We start from the raw sequence: 25,100 nt of genomic DNA on the forward strand, positions 1-25,100 counted from the left end.
TTTTATATGGAAGATAAAGCTACCAGAATATGTGAGTCTTATTGAAAATCATGAACTGGTCAGTCTTTTGCTTAGATTGCAGGGGGGCATGTGGGAGAGGCATTAATGAAGAGCTACAGAAGCTTCATAGAAACTAAGAGAATTTTAGGAAATTCATCATAGTGACTTCTCTCTCCTCTCCAGATTCTTAATACACATTATGGTGAAGAAGATGAAGAAGATGAAGAAGAGGAAGAAGAGGAAGAAGAGGAAGAAGAAGAAGAAGAGGAGGAGGAGGAGGAGGAGGAGGAGGAGGAAGGGGGAGAGGAGGAGGAATTAAAAAGCACTAGGGCAATCACTACCTACCTCTAAAATCATCATTTTCCTCTATGCACTAATGCAGTTGCTTTTTAAAAAACATGGCTACTAAATATTTCTAATCATTACTGCTTTTGTTAAATAATAATGACTAATTTTCTTACACATAATATTGACTTCAACAACAAATTTATCCTCAGGAAGTTATTTAAAAAGGGCTTCTTATGAATGTAGTTTCTACCAAAACACCACATCTTCTTCATTTGAATGATTATTATTTAAAATCCCCTCCACTTTCATGTCATGAAAAATTCTTTCAAAATATGTGCTATTAAAATGCTTAAATATGGAAACATTTTGTATGTCAAAGTATTGAGAAGTTGGCAGTTTTAAGTACATTGTTTGAGGTGGTATATTTGGAAAGAATTTACTTTTCATTCTCTAACTTCATAGAGCAGTATTCCTAAAAACAAATGTATGTGGTAGTTTGCTAGTACCATAGAGAATCAATAGCCATCTATTTAATTTGCTAAGACAATGTAAATTAGTAACTTCCAGCCAGATGTGTGATGTACACATCCAACAAACTGCAACCTGTTCATTATGAAAATCCTGTCAACACACAGAGCCACTTGATGACATTTCATCCAAAGCAGTTTCTGCATTTGCAGCCATAAAAAATTGTTCTAAGAATTTTTATACAAGGCATTGGGGCTGAGACTCATAAAGAGTAATCAATTTCAGCTTATCATCTTGTAGGCTTGTGTATACATGCTTCTGTGTGTTTATTTCTATTTTCTTTCAAAGATACAGAATGTTCAAAAAATAAATGTGTGCCATACTATTTTTCCTTCCATAAATCATTTATTTGTCCTCATTACATATTTTTTAATCTGACACAAAGTTGATTGTCTAATTCTGCAGCTCTGAGGAAATGGGTAAAGAATGACACAGTCAACAGAAGAAAAAAGAACACTTACCCACTGGAAAAACAAAACAGAATATTTCAAAATGACTCCAAACATAAATTAAGTTTACCCATTGGGAGGTCTAACTTGCATTCAGATCATTTATAGGGGTCTGTGTGACTATATACCCTGCTGTTTGATAAAGAATGATTACTAACCACAGGCACCCACCAGAGGACTGAGTGTACGTATAATGCTTGTGATGTCTCAGACATACAAAGCACCTTCTTAAAGAATGTCCATTTCCTTTCCATGGTAAGCAGACATAATTTTTCACCCTCTAATACTTCTGTTGCTCAGAGTGGCTTATGTTATGAGTTATGCATTGCCATTTTCTCTTGTTTATTTTAATAATATGAAAAATTACATTCATAAAATAAATGGTTTTGTTTCATGATACCCAAAATAGTGGTACATTTTCTGCTCTATATTGAAATACAGTTTTCTTGCTATTGCAAAAATCTAATAATATTTAACACTATTTACTAAAATGAAAGAAATTAAAAGAGTCTTCTTAATAACAAGCTATTATTCTTGAATACTGAAACCTCACCTACACCAAATTCATTTTCTAAGTCTATTGAATTGACTTTTCTTATTAAACCGGGCACCGAGCAAATAGTTTTAATGCAAGCATAATATTTCCAACTACTACATTTTTAATTTGGCAATCTAAAACAATGTGGAATGAATCCAATTCTCATTGATTGGATTCCAAAAAGCACCCCTTAACCCACCACAAAGACAAAACAGCATTTTTACTATCTGGTGTCAACACTCTCAAGTAGAGAACTTCTGAGGTCCCCTAAAAATCACAAGAATTTCAATGTCTACCAAAACCAAACCAAACAACAACAACAACAAAAAAACAATATTCAGCAACTGCATACACAAAAAGGTTCTTTATAAAGGCTTCAACCCTAAGCAATTCCACTTTCACAAACATTATAGAGAACATAACATGCTTTCCTCAGGAGGTGCACACCCCACCACGTGATCAGACTGAAGGGCCACACCAGCAACCAGAAAGGATTATGGTTTCTAATAAGAATAGATTCAAAAGAGGCTGTTGCAGCTGCCCAATGGGTCGCACCTGCAGGTGGCACCCAGAGCTTAGCTCCTCACCCAGTGAAGTGGTCAGGACCAGGAGGGGTGCCCCACCAAGACCCGCAGCTTATGATTGGCTCTCTTGGCTTCCTGGAAGTTAAAGTCATATCCTCTTGGTCACTTAAGCCCCCTTTGTGGTTCAGGGAAAGAAACACTCTCTCAGAACTCTTAACTTTGATTGGAGACTCTGGTTAAAATTAAGAACTTCAAACCCTAGATCTGAAAAAGTGAAACAGATGTCCTGTTTTTTAACTATAAATGGCTCCAAACGTTGGATCCTGTCCTCTTTCTCTCTTTTTTCTTTCTGCTGCATTAAGTTTTATTTAATGCAGAGTTCGCTTAAAAAGGTTAAGAGAAAGAAAAGAAAGCAAATACGGAGTGCGATGGAAGAACCTCTAAATCTTTTTCTAGAAAAGAACAAGAAAGCCTCTTCGGGAAGATGAAAGTGCTCGACCTGCCTCCTTCCAGAGAAGCCAGCGCTTAGGGTTCAAACCCGAATGCCCAGATGATCGCAGTCTCTCCTAACCAGGCTGTGCCCACCACATGCTCTCTCTCAGAGACCAGAGTCCCCCGGAGTGGTCGAAGGGGTCTCAGGCTTGCACTCACGTGAGGACGTAGTTAACGCTGACAATGCAGTGTGGCCTGGACGAGCGGCTGTTGTGCACGATGGTCGCGTAACTCTGCACCCAAACCCAGCCGCCGTGCTTCGCCAGGAACCTGTAGTACTTGGTGGTCACCTGCCCCTTCACCAGCACTGATGGAGAGACAGAAGCAAATGGTGGTGAATCAGCTTGACCCAGACTTGTCCCAAATGCCAGGTGGTGAGAGTGCGGACCCCCTGCGGGCCCTAATAACTGCGCCTGGCAGGAGGGAGAAACAACAGGCAAATTCCCAATTGATGGCCCTGTTAAATCGAATCAAGACCCCGGGTACTCTTTATAGGCATGCTAATGCATGGCAAGTCTCTGGGCGGATGTCTGCACCTTTAGCAATGCGGGAACGTATAAAGTTGGAAGTTTCCCTGAATTCGCCCAGCTATGGAAGGAAGAGTCCAGGGAAATTAAGCTCAAACAAAACTATATGAAAAGCCAAGGAGTGAACTGGGAATTTATCTCAGTGATAGAGCACTTGCTTGCATAGCGAACTCAAGGTCCTGGGTTCAACCCTAAATACCAGAAAATTTCTGTAAGAGTCGATGAAGGTTAGGAAAGTTAACAGCCTCGGTTTTTTGTTCACAACTTCAGTGATGTTTGCAGGTGGTGAAGCATAACAATAGAAGATATTTCGATTAGAAGTGCCCCTTTCACCAGTACTAGGACGGGTGTAAGGTAGAGAAACAAGATGAGGCCTAGTGTGCCAGCTGGCCCTCTCTGGGGCCTCACGCACCACTAGGGCCATTACCAGGATGAAGATTTGGTTTGCGTGTGCTTAGGTTCCCACTCCCCACCACCCTGGGGAGCCGCCAAGGTTGTTTGGGTGCAGAGCAGAGTGTTCCTTACGCAGGTGGTGAGCGCAGCGCAAGTGGAAAGTGTCGCAGCCGTGCACGTGGTGGTACAAGGTCTTCTCAATCAGGTCCTGAGGTTCATACCCTGTCAGCTCCGCCACCCTGTGGAGAGGATTTCAGGTGGGATGAGTGCCCTGGTGCCCTCAACTCCCGACCAAAAACAGTCTCAGACCTGGGTGCCCGCCCTCAGTTCGCAGAACCTGGTTAGTTGCCTCATCTGCAAAATGGGCTCATTCAGATCAAGGGGAATCTATCCCTGGCTAAGAAGGGTTGCCATTACACTAGAAACAGCCCTTTTTGGCCCTGCCCACCCACCTAGAGTCCAGAAAGATGAGCTTCATGTCCAGGCTGGCTCGAAACATGAACATGTTACTGTGCAGCTTGATCTCCGTGACAGCGCTAGGAGGCAGCGAGTGACCCACGGCCACAAGGCCCACATTCTGGTAACAGCCGTCAAAGGGGGACATGTCCAAGCTGTATTGGCGGATCTTCAGGTAGCCACTGCAGTGAATGACCTGTGGCAGAGTGGGAGGGCGGGAGACTCAGCCACACTCAGGAAGAGCCCCAGAAAGATGAGGAGGGGGTTGAAACTACTTAGCCAGAAACATTGTCTGGGCCACGCCCTTCTGGTAAGGGGTCCAAAGTTATAGGACTCTAAAGTGTCTCAAGAGAGTGACTGCAGGTAAAACTGAACTCACATGGGAGCTTGTAAAAATGAAGATACCTAGACCTCCACCAACCCTAACGCGTCTTGGACGTTCAATCGCATTCAACCTGAGAACCACAGCTTTGAGCTAAAGCTCTGGTTCTTAACCTCTTTGGAGGTCAAAATCTGGCGCTAGGCTTAAACTCTCCTAGGAATCCACGAAGGGTTACCCACCACTTCAGAGGTTTTCAGGATTCTTCAGACCCACCTCTGAGAGGTCCCATGGCTGTGGAGTACTAGGTCAGTCAGACCTAGTCTTTAAGCTTCATTCCCAGTAGTTCATACACTTCTGTGACTAATAGAGCATCTGGACTCGCTGCTCTTTGAAACAAACGTACTCACACAGGAGCGGTCCCTGATGTGGAAATGACCCTCAGACGCTGCAGATCCCTTGTGTCCCGCCCCACCCAAAGACACCCAACCGCTGCTGGGTGTCAATCTTTCACCTCAGCCACTTACCTTGTAGCCGCCACAGGTGAGGCCAGCATTCCGCTTGGCTAAGACACATTTCATCCTCAGGAAGAAGGAGCGCTCGATCTCGTACTCTGAGAGAGAGAGGAGCACAGGGAAGATCAGGACATGAGACATGCGACTGGGCGGTTCCAGCCACAACAAACTTGGGAAAAACCACAAGCTGACCGCCATGGGCTTAAGCATCGCAGACACGTGTCTGCCTTACCCTGTACAAAGTGAGAGTGGTAGGGTTGGTGGGCGGTGAGCACTGCAGTCATCTCGTCGTGGTCTGCAGGGTGGATGTATTCATAAATGCTGTTTCCGGTCAGCTCTACCTGTAAAGACGAGAGTATCATCGTCTGTGCAGTAGTAGAATGCCCCATGAAGAAGCTGAAAACTTGGTGTGATGGGGGGGGGGCGGGGGTCTGTTGGGCCATGAAAACAGGAGCCAGCAATTGGCCCTGAGTTCTGATTTCATTTCTGCCCCTTGCTACCTATTGCATCCTATGTACACCTCAGCTTCCTTATCTGTGAGATAATAACAATAACTAGTAGTTGTTGTTGTTGTAGTATTAGTAGTAGCAGCTCTGGTAAAGATAAGCATATAATCTCTTCCCACAGTATCTGGCTTATTGTAAAGCCTCAAAAAAGTGGCAATTGCTTGGGCTTTGGGTGGAAGCTAATGGATAAGGGAAGTCTAGAAATGAGAAGATCCAGACCTGTTTAATGAATCCCTCCATCAGCTGAGAAGTCTCTAGCCCAGAAATGCAGACATAAAAGGATTGGGGAAGCCCCACCCCTCCTGCTTCCAACTCTGGCTGTAAACACTGCAGGCTGGAAGTGTAGACCACTCACCTACCTGAGAAAGACCCAGGTGAACTGAGGCTGTCTCTGATATGTACATGATCTTCCCATCTGGGGCCACCACAAAGATGAAGCCATCCAGGGTCTGGGGAGGCAGAAATAGAGTGAATGGAGAGGCCTCTGGGCCATCTGTTGAAATGCAGGGGTGGGGGAAGGCAAAAGTTAGAAACATTCAGACAGAAATGCAGAGAGATAGAGAGAGACTGTTGGGAAACAGGACATAGAACCAGTCACAAGAGCCCCCTCTCTTTTTTTCATTCATTCCAATTTTGTAAGCATCTGAAGTATGTAGCACACTAGAAGAGATCCAGAGGAAGTTGTGGATGATGCTCATGCCCCATAGGCTCAGAATTTACCAAAGTGGACAAAGAAAACATGTTTGTAATAGACGTGCACAAAAATTCTGGAGGTAAATCACAGAAGTAGATTAGGTTCTTGGGGTGATGGTCACTGAAAGAACCAGAGGTTTTCTGTGTCAGGCTTGAAGGGCTCTGTAGGGACATTGTTATATCATGAAAAGAATAATAGCAGGGTTTCAGAAAGATCCAGTCCCTACTGCACTGGTCAACGTGGATGAACCGACAGTCTGAAATCTATAGAAAATAAAGCTGGCCAATGGCACTAGAAAGTGTATAGGAAAGGGGGATTTAGGAGATTTAAGTCAAAGATGCCTTACAGGAGTTGATGTTTGAGCAGAACTTTGGAAAGGAAGGTTGGGCTAGAGAAGGGAGGAAGAGCATCCTAGGCAGAAGGAATAATGTGGCAAAGGCAGGGACTTTGCGGGAGGATGAATCAGGTGTATTCTGAAGTGACGTGTTTGGTTACTACAGGTGGAGCTGAAGAAGTACACCCACAATGAATTTTTGAAATTTAGAATGTCAATTTGAGGAATCTGAAGTTGTTCCTATAGGATTCCAACAGAGGTTTCTAAGCAGGAAAATAGCATACTTAGATGTATTATTTTAATCTTGGAAATGACCTGCAGAAGGAAGGAAGGAATGGGAGTGAAGAGATGGGAGCAGATAGCTGTAGCAGAGATGGGTCAAGTCTGAAACTGAGTGACCAAAAAAGAGATGAAGAAAGATGAGAATCTAATTTAAAGATGATGCTGGCTGTGAACTTCATGCTAATTGATGGCAGAAAGAGAGTTCAGGTTGACTTTCAGGTTTCAGTAAGGACATAAGTAGAGGGTGATGCCATTAACCAAGACTGAAATTTGGAGAAACCGTGAATTTCATACAAGCAGAAGTTTGGGCCAGAGGGCTGGGATTGTGGCCCAGCGGTTGAGCACTTGCCTCACGTGTGCGAGGCCCTGAGTTCGATCCTCAGCACCATATAAAAAAAAATGAATAAAGGTATTGTGTCCAACTATAACTAAAAAAATAAATATTATTTTTTTAAAAAAAGTTGGGGCAAGAGCAATATTCATTTTTGTCTTGGAGATGCTTCAGGGACATTACAACTTCCACTTAAATGTGTCTAGTTGTTAGTAGGAAATAAAGGTCTAGAATTCAGGAGGGGCTCTAGATCTGGATAAAATAGGCAGGGCCATGTGGAGAGAAGAGTTGAAGCAGTGGTGTTGATTAAAATCACCCAGGAGGCTGTGGAGCATTGAGAGAAGAAACAGCTAGAACCTTCTGAAAACTACATCATTTGTGAAACAGACAGTGGTGGGAAAATCAAGGAGGAGCAGTCAGAGAGGAAGAGAAATCTGGGAAATCAAGCTACTACAGACATTGTAGAAAAAAGGAGAATATTACGTCTTCAGTGTCACCTCCTTAAAGGTCTTTGCCCAAATGTCACCTTCTTAGTCCCGCTTCAATCATCTCCATTTTAAACTGTGACCCTAAAACAGAGCCCTCCTCTCATTTTTCTCCATAGTACCTGTCACCTGGTACATATGCAGTACACCTGTGTGGGTTTCTAAGGCTCCTCTTAGAATGTAAAATCTATGAGGAAAGGGCTTTTTGATGACATACAATTGACCTTCCTATTTTTTTTTTAATTTTTTGTAGTTGTAGATGGACAGAATGCCTTTATTTTCTCTATTTTTATGTGGTGCTGAAGATAGAACCCAGTGCCTCACACATGCTAGGCAAGCGCTCTGCCTCTGAGTTATAGCCCCAGCCCTGACCCTCCTATTTTGTAGGGTGAACAAGTTGAGGGAGGATTAAAAAAAAATGGGCATCTAATTCTTAATGTCAAAATGTGGTGGGGCCTTTGTAGAGCCTAAAGGGTAGAAGAGCTGACAGACTGCAGGGATGTTGGAGGAAATGGGGAAGGGAGTGAGCCACTGAAATAGAATGGAAGTCAATCCTACCAGAAAGTTTGGGGGGGGGGAAAAGAGGAGAGATTGGGCAAGAGCTAGAAGGGGTGAGGGATTGTTTGGGGGTTTCGTTATCTTGTTTCTATTGCCAGAAGAGATTGGCTGGGATTATGGAAAGATGGGGGGGGGGAACTGAGAGACATCTGATGAAAGGTGTTGAAATAAAGGGAATTACAGCACCTTTTCTAGATAAATTCAAAGGTATGGAATCCAGGCCAGCGAAGAAAAGCTCATACCCTTTCTTTGTTCAGTGCAACTAAAATCTCTTGTTTCCTGAGGAAAAAGAGTATGGGTACTAGTGGAACATGAAGGCTGTGGGACCCTGTTCATGCGGGTCCTGGAGGAAGAATTGCGGGCTTCCCTTAAACTTCTTAGGTTCCAAGCTACCACTCCCAGTGGACTTGAATAATAATAAAGAGGGTGTGGGGTAGGGGACAAGTGTCAAACCTAAAAATGCCATCGGGGAGTTTTATTATTTAAAATATTTGTTCTGCGACTTAAGCCCGAAACAGGCAATTTAAAACAGTGTGCACTGCAAACAACAATGTAATGGGCACCTCACATTGGTTAAACTCATTACCTGGGGGTGTGTATGTGTGTAACCCAGAGCCTGGGCTGGCCTGGGGCGAGGGGGAGCCTGGGAACTACAAGGAAGAGATGAAATTAGTTGCAGACCCAACTGGAACCGCAACCTGTAGGTTAAAGCACAGAAGGGCATTTCTACCAAATTTCCTTTTATTTCCTTCGGAAATCCTTTATTTCAGATGGTTCTGCTGCTCTGTCTTGGCGGCTTTGGCCCTGGGCTTCCAGTACCAGTAACGGAAAGATGACAAAAGATGCCCCCTCCCTTGGTCTCAGCATCCTGATGGAGCTTTGCCGGGCTATTTTCCAAACTCAAAGCCTTGGTTGCCACTTTGCCTCCCACTCAGCCTGGCGAGGGGCCATTCGCCCATCCTCACCCAGTTTAGAGCTTTAGTTCTAACTTTGGAGATGCTGTTAGGCTGAGAGAGCCACGTCCAGAAAGGATTTTTAAATTTTATTTTTTTAGTTCGTTTTTAAGAAAGCAGAGGCCCATCCAGGTAACCGGAATCTCGAAGGATGTGAGCCACTGGGAGACGTGTGTCCGTACCTGGAGTAGATGCGAACCCAGTTCGCGGCCAACGTTGTCCAGGGGGCTGGTCCGACTTGAGTGGCCCCACGCCTCACCGAGCCCTGGGAAGACATAGAAACAAACTTTAATATCAGAATCCCAGCCCAAGTGTCAGTTTGGGACTAGTTCGCATTTGTGTGTGTGTGTGTGTGTGTGTGTCTGTGTGTGGTTTGTTACACATTAGCGCAAGAGGAAGAACCCCCTGATATTATTTCCCAGTCAACCCCACCCAACCTGCACAGTTGGGAAGAGTTTATGCCAGAGTATAAATTTTGGCTCCTCCCTGGGTTCCGAGCAGAAGTGCACCTCTGGCCTGAGGGAACCGGGTTTCTCAGCTAGGACATGCTCTCCTGGAGTGCTCTCCTGGCAGGACCTCAAGGGGCCTCTGCACTAGAGAAGCCCCCCGCCCATCACACACTAGCGATAACTTTTGCGTAGGTTCACTAGTTTGTTTAAGGAGATGAGGGACACTCATTTCTCGCCCAAAGTTTTCATCATCGTCCTTATCAAGAGGCGGAGGATGTCCCCCCACATAGCGAACCTCTGCCCCCAAAGTGGCCCGAAACAACTGGCCAGGTTCATCTGGTCCCTGGCGTCCTTTCTGATTGGCTGCGGGATTTTCTAGACATTCTCCTTCCCTGGATCTGACTTTAATCCCCTTCGAAAAAAATCCTTTAGCTTGCGGTTGACGCTTACCAGCATCCCTTTGCAATCCTTCATCTTCCTTTTCCCTCGGAGCCCCAGCTTTACACACCCTAGTCCTGTCCCGCTCCGCCTCCAAAAGGGGGTGGGGGGACTTTCCTGAAGTCGGTTACTTTGAGGCTCTAACAATTTCTTAGCAATATTTTCGTTGCATTCTTGATATAGAAAGTAATTTCGTTCTCTACTTGTCAGGTACCATCTCCTATTAACAAAGACAGTCCATTCATCTCCTCTATGTTACCACGTTAAGATCTTTTGAGGCTTTGCCAGTTTTTATGGTGATGCCTAAAACAGCAAACATTGAAGACTCTCATGGTTGATTTTTTAAAAATTAATAGTCTATCATATTACCTGTGTACAGAAAGAAATAAAAAGGCAGAAGAAACTTGGGCAAAGCTATGTTAAATGTGCTTGTGAAATTATATCAACTAGATAGTGAAGTCCTTTCATTCTTACATCATTGTACAAGGTTTAACATGACATGGTTTTGTTGTTGTTGTTGTTTTTTAAGATGACCTTCTTCATTAGGGGCACATACGTAAAACACACAATGACAAAAACATTCTAAATGTGGCCCTGGGAAGAATCTTTCACAATAAAACAAAGAGTTAGGTTTTTTTTGTTTTGTTTTGTTTTGTTTTGTTTTTAAGGTGTTGGCCAGGAGCTGCTTCCTAAGCAAGCGATCAAAATCCTGGCAACGAGTAACACTGAACGCCCCTTAAGCACAAATAGGGTCTTTCTGGGTGTTTGCACATCTAAATAAATCTAACGATTTCCCCACCGCTCTGTAAACACTGATGTTCCCCGCCTGCGACTGGACTCCTCTCTCTCTCCCTCGTGCAGATTGACCCCTCCTGACTTTTTAGCCCGCCCCAACTTCCCTCCCCAGAGTGACTCCACTGCCCTGGTTTCCTTCCTTCTTCTGGACCATTCCAGGAGGTCCCTGTCACAGTCACCTGTAAACACCCCTTCGTGTTGTCTCCTTCCCCTTCGCTCCTCAGGATTCAACCAATCTATTCTCCTAGATATCTGGCGACATTCTCTGTTCAGACATTCCTACCCAGAAGAAGAGTCAGATCCAGTTAACTGCGGAGGCTAACGGGGTAAAGGAAAAGGACCCTGCAGAGAGTGCCCGGGACGCAGGTGTCGCCGCCCGTGAGCGCCTTTGGACCTGAGAAGTCCTGAAACCCCTTGCGCGAGTGGAGGGCGGACAATCCTGCACTTTTGGAGTGGGCTGAGTCTTCCTTGTGTGGGGAGACCGACTCGAAGCCCCCAGAAGTGTTGGAAACCTGTGCGTGGGGCCAACAAACGTCTTCAATGTAAAATTTTGTTGGTCTCCAGGAGCGCCTACCCTACCCAAAAGATCTGAAGATTTCCCGGGCTGGGCTGTTGGGGGTGGGGGTGGGGGAATACTGGTTTAGGACTCGCGGCGCCAGCCTCGACTGTTTCTTGTGTCGGGTTACGGCCTTATTATTATGCTCCTACGAGGAAAAATAAGACTTCCCAAAGGTTAATAAACAGCCCATCCGGGTGCGGGTTAACAGAGGCCTCCCTCCCCCTCCCTTATCCACTCTTGCATCCACCCCCACCACCTTTTTAAGGAACCTTTTGCTTTCACGGAGCATTGCCTTCTCTTTTTGTTTCCCGTCGAAATCTCCGTCACACGGTTGAGTCTGGGTTAATGTTTTATAAGGAACTGGCTACCCTCGTCTACCTGTCGGTCTTCCCTGACGTAATACCAGGACTGAACTCGCCCTTTGGGGTGCAGAGGACACTTCCCCAAGCCCGCATCAAGGGTCCTCCTTTCCAAAAGTCTCGAAGTGGGCCGGAGACCCCTCTCCCTGGACCCCCTCGCCTCTTGCCTTCAGTGACGCGTTCCGGCACCCAATTTCAGTTGGCGAGGGGGTAAGCTGAGATTTCGTTTCTGCACTTGACCTACCGCAGAAAATTCGCAAATCCTTTGATTGTCTGTTTAAAATGAGGAGGAAACCAGCTCCCTTTGCGGCGGGATTACAGTGGGAACAAGATCTAAAGATTCTCTTGTAATTCGGTGAGGCCGAGGGAACAGGGTTTTGCAAAGGAGAAAAGGAGCTCTGTGAGGGAGGCGATAACTAAATCGGGTTTTAGACAAAAGGATTTTCCCCAGCTAAAGTGGCCGAAGACAAAGGAAAACATAATCTATTTTGGAAGATTTCCAAGATATGCCACATTAACCTTAGCAGATAAATTTTGCTTCTCCCAGGCCCCCCTCTTTCCTTAAAGTCTGGTTTATCATATTTACATAAGTAGCATTAGAAGGGATGTATCTATTATGGATCTAAAGGGCTAGCTCACATTTCATGTGAAAACCCCGGTAAGTTTCACTGTTGCTTTACCCTTGGTGCGCGGTTGAGCCATTTCCATTTAAATACCCCCTGACCCAAGGATTACCTCAATGGACTGACTGCATGGGTTTTGTAATTTCCTGAAAATGAGATTTCGATTTATAAAACAAGAAACCAATTAGTAACCAAATGAGGCGAAGTAGATCCACTAAAATTGACCTAATCCCACAGGCACCATTTAGGCCCGTTCTTGGCGAATGAATGATGAGCCTCAGTCTAGCTGAGCCCAAAGCATCATCCAGCTGTGTTATTGCAAGCAGCAAAAATAAATTGATCGAAGTTTTCCTTCCGAATGAATTTCATACCCTTGACAAAATACAGATTACAGACCCTGCATCATTGCCGCCTTCACTCTGACAGGAAGAGGTGGAAGAAAAGAGCTTGTTCCTTCTTTTATTCTGTACATACTATACTGCCACAGAAATGCATCCTCCTTGTAGTTGTTCCCGGTACCACTATCTACTCCATGGATCAAGATATGCCTTTTAGGCAATGAGGGGATAAATGCATAAACTAGAGACGCTGTCCCTCCATTTGACCACAACCTAGAGACTGGGGCTGGAAAGGCCCTGGAAGGCACAACTCCTAATTTTTAGTCCCAAGTCATTTGTCCAAGCTACCTGGGTCAACCACGGCGGAGGGTGAGGGGGAGAAGGTTGGACCAGGGAGGAAATCCCAAAGCCTATGTATCCTGCAGAGCCTGTGCACCATTACTGAAAGCAAACCCTAGCATTCCTCCGCTAGAGATATCAAGCGACCTTGGTGTTGGGGTTCCCCGCGCCTCTGCGGCTGGACTCTCTGGGGAAGAGAGACGGAGAATGGTCACTTCCAATCCAGACAAAACTCCTGGATCAGTCCTTGGGCAGAAGGTCGATTTGGGAACGGACGTGCACCCTCTCCCTCCTCTAGCGCAGGGGGTCTTCCAAGCCACCCGGCCAGTGTGGCAGTGCTCCCTAGGGCGTCGATGACCGTGCCCTACCAGGCCTTGTCCTGCACCAGTTCCCGGGGACCCCACAATGTGCGACTACCCTCTGTCTGCAAGGCGTGTGCCCTGCCTTCCTCTGTCTGCCGCTCAGGGGCCAGAGACGCTCTGCGGCTGCGCCTGAGAAGCCACTAATGTTACTGTAAATGTGGGATGAAGCCGGATGGTCACAGAGCTGACCCTTTCTGCGCCCTTGTCATGCTTCGTTCCGCCTCCGAGTTTAGGCTTTCCTTTCGGAACTGAGCCTGCCAGCCACCCGTCTGAGCCGGCTCCTAATGAACAAAAAACTGCAAAAAACTAAGGGAGGGGAGGGTTCGACAAGATTCAGACTAAAACTGGGTATAAATACCTGGGGAGTGTCCTGCACGGTGGCTGAAAAATGTCAAGCGGAGTCGCCCAAATCTTTGGGCCTTTGAGAGCGGCCGGACTTCCCTAGAGGCCCGCTCCAGCAAGGGAGAGCCGCAAAGGACAGACGAATTCCGCTTCGGTTCTACTTGGCTGAGATCCTCTACAAGCGCACGGAATCTTCCCTCCCAGAAACAGACAGATTGGACATAATTTCTACTTCAGATCTAGACAACCGCCAGTCATTGGGGCTGTGCCCAGGTAGCAAGAAAGGGTGGCGGGCACACTGGAGCACTCCGAGAGCTCCGCAGGGCCTCTGCTCCAGACACCCGGCGGAGACGTTCCGGGCTTTCCGTACACCTGACCCGGCACAGGGAAAATGGGGCGACTGTTTAGAGTCCCAGCGCTGGGCCACTGCAGAGAGAATGGGACTCACTATGCCAACTTAATTGGCCTTGGGCCTTCAGACCTTGACACAGGCGAAATGAACTTGAGACCTTGATATGGTAGCTGTCCCTAGCTGAGCCACAAAGACACAGAAGTCGCCACTGTGTGGGGGTACCTAAGGAGGAAAGTGTGTTTCATTGTGGACATTGTTTTAGTATTCACAGAAGAGCAGGACCATTCCTAAATAATTGGGGTTCCTCTTCCTCACATAGAATTTAAATTTTCGTGGATCAAAGACTGGCAATGAATAACCCACTAAAATCATTAATATTATAAGAGTCTGAACCTCTTTTTTTTTTTTTTTTTTGAGAAATTCCTGGACCTATAGAGAAATGCAGCAAGAATCCGTGGCTTTGTATTCTGTGTCACCATTTGTCAGGAAAAGTTTCAAGCTGCTGGGATTCCCTAGAACTGAAAAACAACTCTTGTAGAAATCAGGTTTTTTACTCTGTAAGTTTAATATTGTTTTAGCTTCAAGTACGTGATCATACCTTATTTGAAATCATCACTATAGCTTTTGATACCTGTTCTTTATATTTTTTTCATGTTATTATTTTTTGGTAGTGATCTGTCTCCTTAAGAAAAAAGGTGTTCCCCCCACCCCAGTGGCTAGACATACAATTTCTAGCAAATAAATCTGCCTTGCAAATGCTCTGCGCAAAATTTAGTTCTTCACTCCACATTTTAAGTCAACATCAAAACTAGAATCAAACGGAGAAAATCAGTGTAGAGCATAAACTGTGCTTAAAGGCTTTTAAATGAGAAAAACTTCTGTAAGAAAATAAACATGGAAACTTAATGCTCAATCATTTCCTTGAGCAGCAAGAAAAACAGTCTTAAATCACCAATGCACGTGGGAAATGGGAGCCTCTTTCTTTTCTTCAGTTCTCTGCTTCAAAAAATATAATACAATTAGAGATTTCAATCTAGAGATGAATATTATAGAAAGGGTCTGTGGAGGTTTGCTTATTCATCCTCTCTTTCCTGAACACTCACTAATTTCAATTGTGATTATTTTTATTTTCTAAAGAGGTTTTGACAACGAAATGGCAGGACGATATTACCAAGACTGAACAGCTATAGACTTGAAAACATATCTGATTCCTTCAAAGTTCATTCCACATACCACTATGCCCAGTAAAATTGCATTATAGATGGATAATTAATATGTATTTCTTTTTAGTTGAATTTGTCCTATTTAGCACACAAACAAGGTCAAGACATTTCTTTTTTTATCCTATCTTTCCAGCTTCGATAGCACCTAAGATTTATATATTTCTACATGCCTCAATCTTTCCTTTTCTAGACTATTTAGAAAAGATTATTATCAGTCAGAAGATATGTTCTTTTAATGATTTCACAATAATGTTATCAGAATTTCTTTTCTACTTTACTTTTTTTTTTTTTTTTACTATTAAACCTCAAATTCAACATGGGAATCTAATGCTTATTCTTAATTATTTGGAATATCCATATCCCATCCTCTTTTCTCTATCATTTCCCCCTCATTAGTTCATTATTCTCTACTCAGGTAAAATAAGTTTAAAAGCTGAAACATGCCACCAGATAAAAGCTAATACTCTTGAGTGAAAAACTACACTTAGCAGGGAAGATTGGAAAGGAAATTACCTATATTTTAATTATTTTTCTCCTTTAAAAAATAAGTATGGGGGAATTTTATTTGTTCATTTAATTTATAGCTTTTTGCATTGTAGGGTAATATAGATGAATTGTGATATGAACAAAAAACCCAAATTTTACAATATCATTATGCCTATAGCTATGTCACCAGATTTATAATTATTTGAGAGTGTCTTACAAAAATCCATGTGTAATGGAATATTTACCATGATAAAATAACTATCCCTTAAACAAAATTTATTGAGGGTCTACTATGTGCTAGAATGGCTTCAAGACTGATATAAGAAGGATGAATTTAATCTTCAAATTCCATTTAGTCTCACTAAAGAAGACTACAACCATCTGGGTATGGAGATGCAAGTCAGTGATCCCAGGGACTGAGAGGCTGAGGAAGGAGGATCACAAGTTCCAGGATGGGGACTGGGGTATAGGTCAGTGGTAAACCTACCACTAAGTTCAGTCACCAGTACAAAAAAAAAAAAAAAAAAGGCTACAACCATATAAAGATGAAAAGGAAAAGGTTTCCTTCACTGCCTTGGACCTCAGTCTTGTCCTCCCAGATTCTCTGAGGCAAGGGAGAACCCAAATTGGGCACCCCCTGCAGGTTGTGCCAAATTCTAAGGCTTTTCACTATTTCATTCCCTTGAAAGCTGATATGTTGTTGTTGTTATTTATTGTTGTTTTTCTTTTTTAATATTTTGAAGTGCCATATTTGAGTTTTTGAGGCTCATGCACTCTCAGAATTAAAACCTCATCCCTAGGAGCCAGCTGTTCCTATGACCCTGTCTTAACTCATCGGGTGGAGGCTGTGGGTGAGTTATGATCTCAACAGTAGCTGGAGAAATAAATGATGTGCCCAGAGTTCACACATCGTCCATCCCCTCCTCCCCATAAACTCACACTCACCCATAGAAGGGCGAGGTGGGAGGGGCCGGCCCGGGACTCTGGAGGAAGTGAGGGGGGTTGGCTGCAGAAAGCACAATTGCCCTTTAAAGTAGCCAGAGGGGACTGGCCTTGCCACCAAGGGTATTCCAGCGGGAGACGTCGCCCGTGTCCTCTTAAAAAATAAAAATAAAAATAAAATAAATAACGAGAAGTTGCCTATGAGAATTTACTTTTTGTCCCTCCTATTTACTTATAACGTGATTTATAATTTGTGGAGGTAGGACTTAATTAAACAAGAAAGCTTGCTCTCTTACAAAACAAAAACAGTCACCAAAAACAGCCCCGAGCTCCTTCTGGCGGAGCTTGCCCCTGCCCAGGGTCTGTACCAAGCAGGCTAGCGTCCCTGGCCCAGGCGATTCCCTGGGCTCTCAGTGCCCGCGTGATGCCTGCCCGGGAACGCCGACCCGCTATTCTTCTCCTCCTGCGATTACTCGCAGCCCCACAAGCAGCACCATATGCTGCTTCTGATCAAACAGCGAGCGACATTGGCATCGATAATTGACGAGACCGGCTAGAAATCACGCAGAAAGGGAACCCACTGAGACCGCAGAGGCTGACAAATCACTGCTAATAATCCTGTTAGGAACTGCGCGGCTAGCGGAGTTCGCAATAGCTTTATTTTTATAAAGTAGGCGCTGACAGTATAAAAGACAACAAGATCTCTTTTTTTAAACAGAAGACAGTATGGTATAAGGATAAGTTTCCCATCAGCAATTGTCAGCACAGTTTGAATGGGAAATGTGGTTTTTAGCATAAAATTCCTCCCTCTTTTTAATTTTTTTTCTTTTAAAAAACTTTACAGTTACTTAAAGCTTTGATTCCCCTCCTCCTGTGGTTTCCAGGGTCAAATGAGGAGAACTGTTCAAGGAACCACGTTAAGAGGAACGGACCATGTAGTTTGAGGGTAGAATTGAACTATAATTTGGAAGTTTTCCTGTAGGGTCCCTGACTAATTTGACACATATTTTTGCAAGCTTTTGCATCAAGATCAAGCAAAGTGAAACTCTAAACCCAATAATGACTATTTCCTTGCCCACCACTATTTCTTTAAAACAACAAATGCCAAACATTCAAAATAATGATTCAACATAAACTTTCAGAGGTCAAATAAGAAGTTTTGTTTGTAAATTAACAGGGTTTTTTTTCTGCTAGATTTTTGTTTGCTTGACTAGTAATCTCTCCTTTACATTTTCAAATCTTCCTCTTCTAGTAAAAACATATTTAAAATATTTTGTAAACCTGTTTTAATTTGATTGAGTAAATGGGTAAATGGAAGAGAGAAGTGTCCTTTCCCTAGTGAGTATAAACAGTTTTTTACAGCACAGTGTTATATGAAGGCTGCTCTGCCTCACACAGTGAATGTTGATGAACTAAATATAAGTTTTAAATCATGTCAACAACTCAACTATTCTAATTTCCCAGCCTTATAAAACAATTTTCCCAGGATCCATTTGCCAACCTGCCACCCAGAAGATATTTTCTAAGTGGGCTAGCCATCTTAGTCCAATCTGATATATTTTCAAACTAGATTAGTATCTTACAGATAATGTAAAGGCCAGAGTTGCAAATCACCAAGTCCCGGAATTAGTTTCCTAATTTGAGAATATCTTGAAAATGCAGAATAAATTTACTATAGGCAGCCAAGAGACTGGGTAAATTCAGGATGTATTTGTATGAATATACCTCCTCACTTGAAGGACCATAGACATATAGAGGAATTATTATCTGATTTAGTTACATGTAAGTAGATCTATCCATATCTAGCAAATATGCAGAATCTAGCAGTGTTCCTGCTTTCTACTGGATACAATTCAAACAAGTGGAATAAAAAAGAAAGTCATGTTTGGATTAGTAGTACTTTCAATTGAGCCCAGTATCTGAAGTGTTGACAAAAGCACTGTTGGGCTGCTTCCCAACCAAACACATCTGATGGACTGAACAGAAAGTATTAATGGGGAAGTAGAGGGAACTAGGAAAAGGAAAAGCAACCTTGAGTTTATTGAGGAGCTGAATCAAGTAGTTAGGCTAAAATTCCCTTTGCATAGAATACAAATGTAGTAAATATGGGTGTACCTCCCTCACTGGGGTAGGCTCATTGTCTGGCAAGTTCCTACCCACTTTGCTTTGAAATTCCTTCTAGCAAAGTCACTTACCTTCTGGGAACACCACTCTCATTTTGAGATAGCTGGTCGTGAGTCTGATTATGGATGCTTTGTCCAGCTGCGAGGTGATAGCTGAGGGCAAAGGCAGTAATTTAGCCAGTTCATAAAACTCACTGTTTTCCTTCTCCCTCCTAGTCCGGGCAGCATTTTTGGACTTCTCTTTCATTGTGTCTCGTTCCCCCTTTCTTCTTACAACGTGAGCTCCACAGATTCATCCAAAAACCAAAAATTAACTTTCAATTAGATATCATACTTGGCAAAAACATAAGACATACTTTAAATGAAGAGGCTGAAGTCTACACCAGGGAGTGTAGTGCTGGTAGTAAAAGGACAGCGCAGAGAACAGAAAATATTTTCTTTGAAAAAGTGTACGATAGGAAAGTTGCTGATCCACGGCAATTTGGGCAATCCTGAGGTTTCTAGGTCTCAAATGCTGTCCGGACAACCGAGGTACCAGCCTTTTCTTCTATTCAGCGCTGCGAACCCCTTTCCTTGGAAAATCGGCATAATAATCCCGACGTTTGCTCTTCAGTCCTATCGCATCCGAGGCGACACTGAGTCCCTTTATGCAGAACACGAATCCCAGGTAACTCTTTCAGACCACTGCGAAGACAACAGCATCAGAGCGTAAGAGATCTGTGGCTCCACCATCACACCCTTGCCCCGATTCCGAAAAACCGCTGTGAAAGGGCCTCGGCGCGCCTCAGCTTTCCTAGCCAGGATCAGTAATTTTTGTTTGTTTTTTAAGATACAAAGAAAGGAGCAGCGAGACTGAGCACCCAGCAAATAACGCTCGCGTTCCCTCACCCATGTCAGCCACGTTCTCCAGCCCACTGGGAACCTGCCCAAAAAACAAAATACATATTTTTGAAGACCCTCAGAAGATCTTCAGCCTTGGGTCTCTGCACTGGCGCCCAGGCCAGGCACACATCCCAGGAAAGCAGGTTTCCGCAAATCAGAATTCCTCCACAGCTCTACGGACGAACGCCTTTCAGGCCCGACCTTGGCAAATTTGGAGCTCGGTTACCTCTCTAACGTGGGTCTCAAGTCTGAGGGTTTCTCAAAAAGTGGCACTTACTCATCAAGCCCCTCGGGGCTCCAGAAGGGAAGAGACCCAGGACTCTCCCTGCCCAGCAGGGGCGGTAACACTCGGGGTACCGGAGCGCCAGGTTAACAGGTGGCACACTCACCGACAGCCCCTTCGCAGGCGCTGGCGGGGAGGGAGGCGTCCCAGCCTAGCCTCCCCAGCCGCAGAGCTGTGACGCCGCTGGGTGGGCGTAGGGTGTCTTCTGCTTTACCTACCTTCAGTCCTTGAGGGCTGCAAAGGGTGCGAAGACGCCCACCTCTTAATTGTACTCATGCCTACGGTCCAACTAAACAACTCTGCCGGCCTCTCCGCTTCCCACTAGCAGAGAGGTGCAGAGCATTCCCTGGCTCCTTTCACTTGATCATGAATTGGGGGAGGGGTACGTGACAGAAGTAGGAGGATGCCGGCTTTGGGACGGAAGAGGTGGTTTAAGAATCCTCCTCCTCGGTAGTTGCTACAAAGCCAGTATTATTCCTAATTGGAAGCCGAAAGCACCCCCCCCAGTAACTTCTTTACAGCTTACGGGGCTTAGCTTCAACTTCACTCCCGGGCTCCCTTTCTCCCACCCTCTCTCAATGCCACTCACAAGTCTTTCCGCCTCCTATTGGCCGGATGCGCCCCGCGGCGCGGCGTTCATTGGCCAATCTAGCTGAGTGACGAGAGGACGCCCCGCACCGCCCCCACGCGCCCCAGGTCTGGGCTCCCAGTCCTACCACCCGCGTGGCCACCGCGAACCTAATGAGACCCAGGAGCAGGGGTCGGAGTTGCCAAGCTGCCACCGTAGTTCCGGGCCTCTGGGGCCTGCTGGGTGTTGTGCACGACCCGTGCTATCCCTGTTCCCTGGGGTCGGGTGTCTGAGCACTCAGCTTGACGCACCCCGCGTAATGGTGCTGGGAGCGCTTGGAGGCTGTGTGCTGCAACCCCCAGGCAGCAGAGGTCGGGCGGGTAGGCTGGGGTTGCCGGCAGGCAAGACCGTAGTAACCCAGACTGAGCAGTTTGCCCAAACGCTGACCCGACCGTGCGCCGATGTTTGGCTTTATTTTCTCTCACGTTTCTCTGAAACCAGAATGACACCGAATTCATCACCAGAGGAAATAAATACAATGCCTGTCTTTACTCCCAAAGAAGAGCGTCTTTTTCGAAATGCGTTGGATTTGTGGCTGATTTGCTCACTGTGGAAATCTCTGTTGGGGGAGTTTTTTCGTATGGCAATAGCGAATGGACACTAGGAGAAAGGAGGTTATATTTCAGGTCAAAATAGAGTTAGAAGTGATTGATAGATATCTCACAATAATCCATTATCTTTAATATCAGCCGACTCTTTTGTTGGGTTTTGTTTCAAGAAATAAAAGCCCGACGTGAATATTCTTTACAGAAAGGATACAGTCTGCAAAATTGAACTTAAAATGTCTACAATTCCCCACTAGGAGCTTTTTAAACGAACGCTCCCAAGTATGTTGCTGACAAATTATGGTTTAGAGATCCTCTAATTTGGATTGCCCTTTCTTTCTGTCATCTGAGAAAAGACAACAGATAGCAACAAGAAAAAAGTTAAGTTGCCCAAGACAATATTGCGGCTCACAAATCACTCCCTACCGATGTGATTCCTGGCTTGGTTTTGGTGCTGCTGCTGATCATGGTTCTGCGCCTAGAGATGTGTTTAGAGGCGGTTCTGTCATAAAAGTCAGAACCCAATAATGGTGCATTTATCCTCCCGTTTATGGTGCTAATTGCTGCTGAAAAAAATAAATACTCTAAAGAGGGGTGTGTGCCATTCTACTGATATTCAGAACACCTTTAAGAGTGTTTGTTTAAAAATACAGACATCTGCTATCTCCTTGCTGCCCAATGGCATAAGCTCTAAGTTGATGGCAGCTTTCTGGGGTTATTTACACATCTGGGCAACACCTGGCAAGAGGAGGTCAAAGTTTGGGATAGACAGAAAAGGGGGAAAGAACTAAACAGATTTTGTGGGTGTTTCAAAACTGGAACCAGCTAATGGGCTCTAATCTAGAAGGAGGAGTCATTTCCCCAGTGGGTGTAGCCACTTAGAGACCTACTCTGGGCGCTACTGATCACCGAATGGTATACTGTAGCAAGAGGTGGTTAGGAAGATTGAGATGCGATGTGGTCGCTTTTACATGAAATTCCAGAAAGATCAGATAAGGTCAAGTTAGCTACTACAGTAGCGAGGGGAATGGGGTGGGAGGGATTCGGAGGGCGTGAAAGAACCATTCCTAGCTCTCCTCTTTCTGCCAGTGTGGACAGATATCAGGATAAGATGGAGCCGCCAGGCTAAGCAATGGTACTTTAGGGTTAAGAAGCAGTTTTCTATTGTTCTAGACAGGATTTCAGTGAAGTCTGCAGCTGCTCTAAACCCTATCTCTTTTGCAAATAGCATGCAGGCGTGGAAGTTCTTTTCTGGAGTCTGAAACCTGTACTGGGGCGGGGGCGCGTGGAGAGTCTGGCAGTTCCCACCTTTTCATGCAGGGCGCGTTTTAAACGGAAGAAATGTAGTATTTTTTCCTCAGAAGCAAAAAGGGTAAAATCAGTATCGAAGTCTTTACACCAAAGGCTGATGTTGTGGGGTGCCTGGCGGGTTACTCCAAGGTCCCAAGGTATCTCTTTTGTCAATGAACCCAGTAAATGTCCTTTAATAAACAAAGTGAACATACGGCCCTGAGGTGGCAGCCCCTCACTAAATCCTTTGCATACAACTGTCTGAGCCGCGTTTACCGAGAAAGTGAAGTAGCACAGCAACGTAACACCTGTTTTTCTAATCTCTGAACTCAGGTTGGAGCAAGGACTCTTTCACTCCCCCACCCAACACAAGGACCCGACTTCGCACCCTCCTGGCGACCCCGCCCACCAGCCCCGCACGCGCGGCTTGCCAGCCTGGGATGTGAACTGTGAACCGGAACTTCAGGTGCCTCCCACGTGTTCTGTGAGTTTGCGTTTGCCTCCAGCATGGGAAATTTTAAATAAGTTTCTTGAGACTAATCCTACCAACCTCTTTTCCAATATAAGAGGAAAGCAATGAGATGGGCACAGCGAGCCACCCACACCAAACAAGGATCTGTACAGAATCTAGGCCATCGCCTCCTTTGTATTAAAACTTAGCCCTGTGGTTCAGAGGCGTGGTCTACATTGCCCCAGGAGGGGACCCGATTAAGTGAGGAAACTGATCCTGATCTATATAAACATCTCCCCCAACCAAGAAGGGCAAACAGACTAAAGGCGTGACATTGTTTCCTGAGAGCCCCTTCCACCTTTGGGGCTCCCTGGAATGCTGCCTTCATGGAACCTGCCAGCAGCTGTGGCCCAGACACCTGTACATGCATAAGCCCAGGGCTCTAGTGGGGTGAATACTGCGAGCTCGCTGTGGCGGATTCGGAATCATGCCTGTGCATGCGAAGTCCCGCGCGCTGCACGCACTCAGAAAGAAAAAGAGGGGGCCTCCAAGGACCGCCTGAACTTTTCGACATCAGGCCAACTCCAGACTAGAGATGCTGTACCTTGTATTATAAAAGAACAGGTCAACGCCAAAGGGAATCCCAAAACAAACTGCCAAACTGGATTTTAGCGCTGCGGCACAGACCTGGGCGCATTGAGGTTCCGATCCTGCGCCAGTATAGACCTCCGTCCTGTCTTCCTGTAATTCCTCTCTATTCCCAGCTATCTGAACATTTTAATCAAAATAAGAGTGATTTCAGACCCTTTTCTTTTTAAAACTGCCAGAAAGACACACACAATTACATCTTCTCATATCACGTGTGCACAGATGCACAAAAAAACACAGACATGGATTTTACTCAATGATCAAGGTCAGAATGAGGGATATATTTATAATTAAGATGAAAAATCCAAAGGCGTCCACTTAAACATCTCGGTATGTTATATCCAAATGTTCACTCTTTACCACGGAAAAAGGAAATTTTATCTAGAAAACGTTAAGGTCTTAAGAAATAAATACTCACATTTTTCTTCCATGTATACAAGGTGGGTTTTTTGGTTTGCTTTGAGTTTGGTTTGGTTTTTGTGGTACTGGGGATGGGACTCAACAAATTAATGTTAATCTTGTCCTTGACCCATTTTATTACCATATTTAGATGTTGACAACTCTGTGAAGTTGTGATGTTGAAGCAGAAAGAAGGATTCTGCAACTTTATCCGCTGGGATAAGCCTACCAGAAAAGAAAGGATAAGAGGAAACAAAATAAAGGGGGAGGGGTCATTCTTAATGCCTTAAAATTACAGGAAATATTACTTCTTTGATCAGGAAGTTTTGAAAAGTATATTTTCTGCCAAAGAAAGAAAGGAACCACACACACACACACACACACACACACACACAGAAAATAAAGCAACTTGAAAGATAAGAGTGATGAATACAAGAAAGGATTCTGCAGTTTCTCTAAATATTCTGGATAATATTATCCATCCAGATTTTCAAACCATATTCTAAAACATAACCTTTAATTGGTTACTGAAAAAAAAATGAGTGCTTTAAAACATTTATTAGGAGTTGCAGTAGCTGCAAAGGAAAGTCTGAATCTGTTATTCTGAAGAGGGAGTCAGGTGGGATGCCTTCTGTTCCCAGAGAGGGCCATTTGCACTTTTTTTTTCCTCCCTTCCAGAAATCAACTAAGAATGGTGCATGCACATAAGTCAGCAATGGTGGACATAGGAACACAACAGAGATATTCAAACCTGGTGATGAACATTGACTAACAACTTCAGGTTGAAAGATACTTTGATTCCTAAATTGTTTCTGGATTTCAGAGGAAACTACCATCTTGGTAAAACTGCCGATGGGGGGACCCTGCTAACAGCCAAGAGGGACTGGGTAATGTCATTGGCCTGGGAAAGGCTGAGGTCCCTGAGAATGGGCTGGATTCAGAGGGCAGGTGCCTATGTAACTTCAGGTCTCTAACATGAACTCTTCATAACCTTTTGACTTTGAGACCTTTTGGACTAGGTTTCTAGAGAATTTCCACCTCTGAGTCCCCTTCTCAGGACCCAGGTGGCAGT

At 44.7% G+C, this 25,100-nt stretch overlaps 1 protein-coding gene across 4 annotated transcripts in view; it reads right to left on the reverse strand.

Annotated features, from left to right (window-relative positions):
• SIM1 (SIM bHLH transcription factor 1) overlaps positions 1 to 25,100 on the reverse strand; it is a 90,624-nt gene that overhangs the window by 50,974 nt on the left and 14,550 nt on the right. Inside the window, exons 1-9 of one of the 4 annotated variants that reach the window (XM_081295841.1) lie at positions 20,286 to 20,603; positions 18,975 to 19,586; positions 9,355 to 9,437; positions 5,891 to 5,984; positions 5,262 to 5,366; positions 5,042 to 5,127; positions 4,192 to 4,391; positions 3,872 to 3,978; positions 2,979 to 3,126 (exon numbers count right to left, since the gene is read on the reverse strand). In XM_081295841.1, the coding sequence (XP_081151967.1) occupies positions 2,979 to 3,126; positions 3,872 to 3,978; positions 4,192 to 4,391; positions 5,042 to 5,127; positions 5,262 to 5,366; positions 5,891 to 5,984; positions 9,355 to 9,437; positions 18,975 to 19,149 (998 nt within the window). In that variant the 5' untranslated portion in view covers positions 19,150 to 19,586; positions 20,286 to 20,603. Of the gene's footprint in view, positions 1 to 2,978; positions 3,127 to 3,871; positions 3,979 to 4,191; positions 4,392 to 5,041; positions 5,128 to 5,261; positions 5,367 to 5,890; positions 5,985 to 9,354; positions 9,438 to 13,792; positions 14,346 to 18,974; positions 19,587 to 20,173; positions 20,252 to 20,285; positions 20,604 to 25,100 lie in introns of those variants that run through there. The other 3 variants (XM_081295842.1, XM_081295843.1, XM_081295844.1) reach the window with 3 other exon arrangements.

This window comes from Spermophilus citellus (genome assembly GCF_964194105.1).
Source record: "Spermophilus citellus genome assembly, chromosome: 5".
NCBI lineage: Eukaryota > Metazoa > Chordata > Mammalia > Rodentia > Sciuridae > Spermophilus > Spermophilus citellus.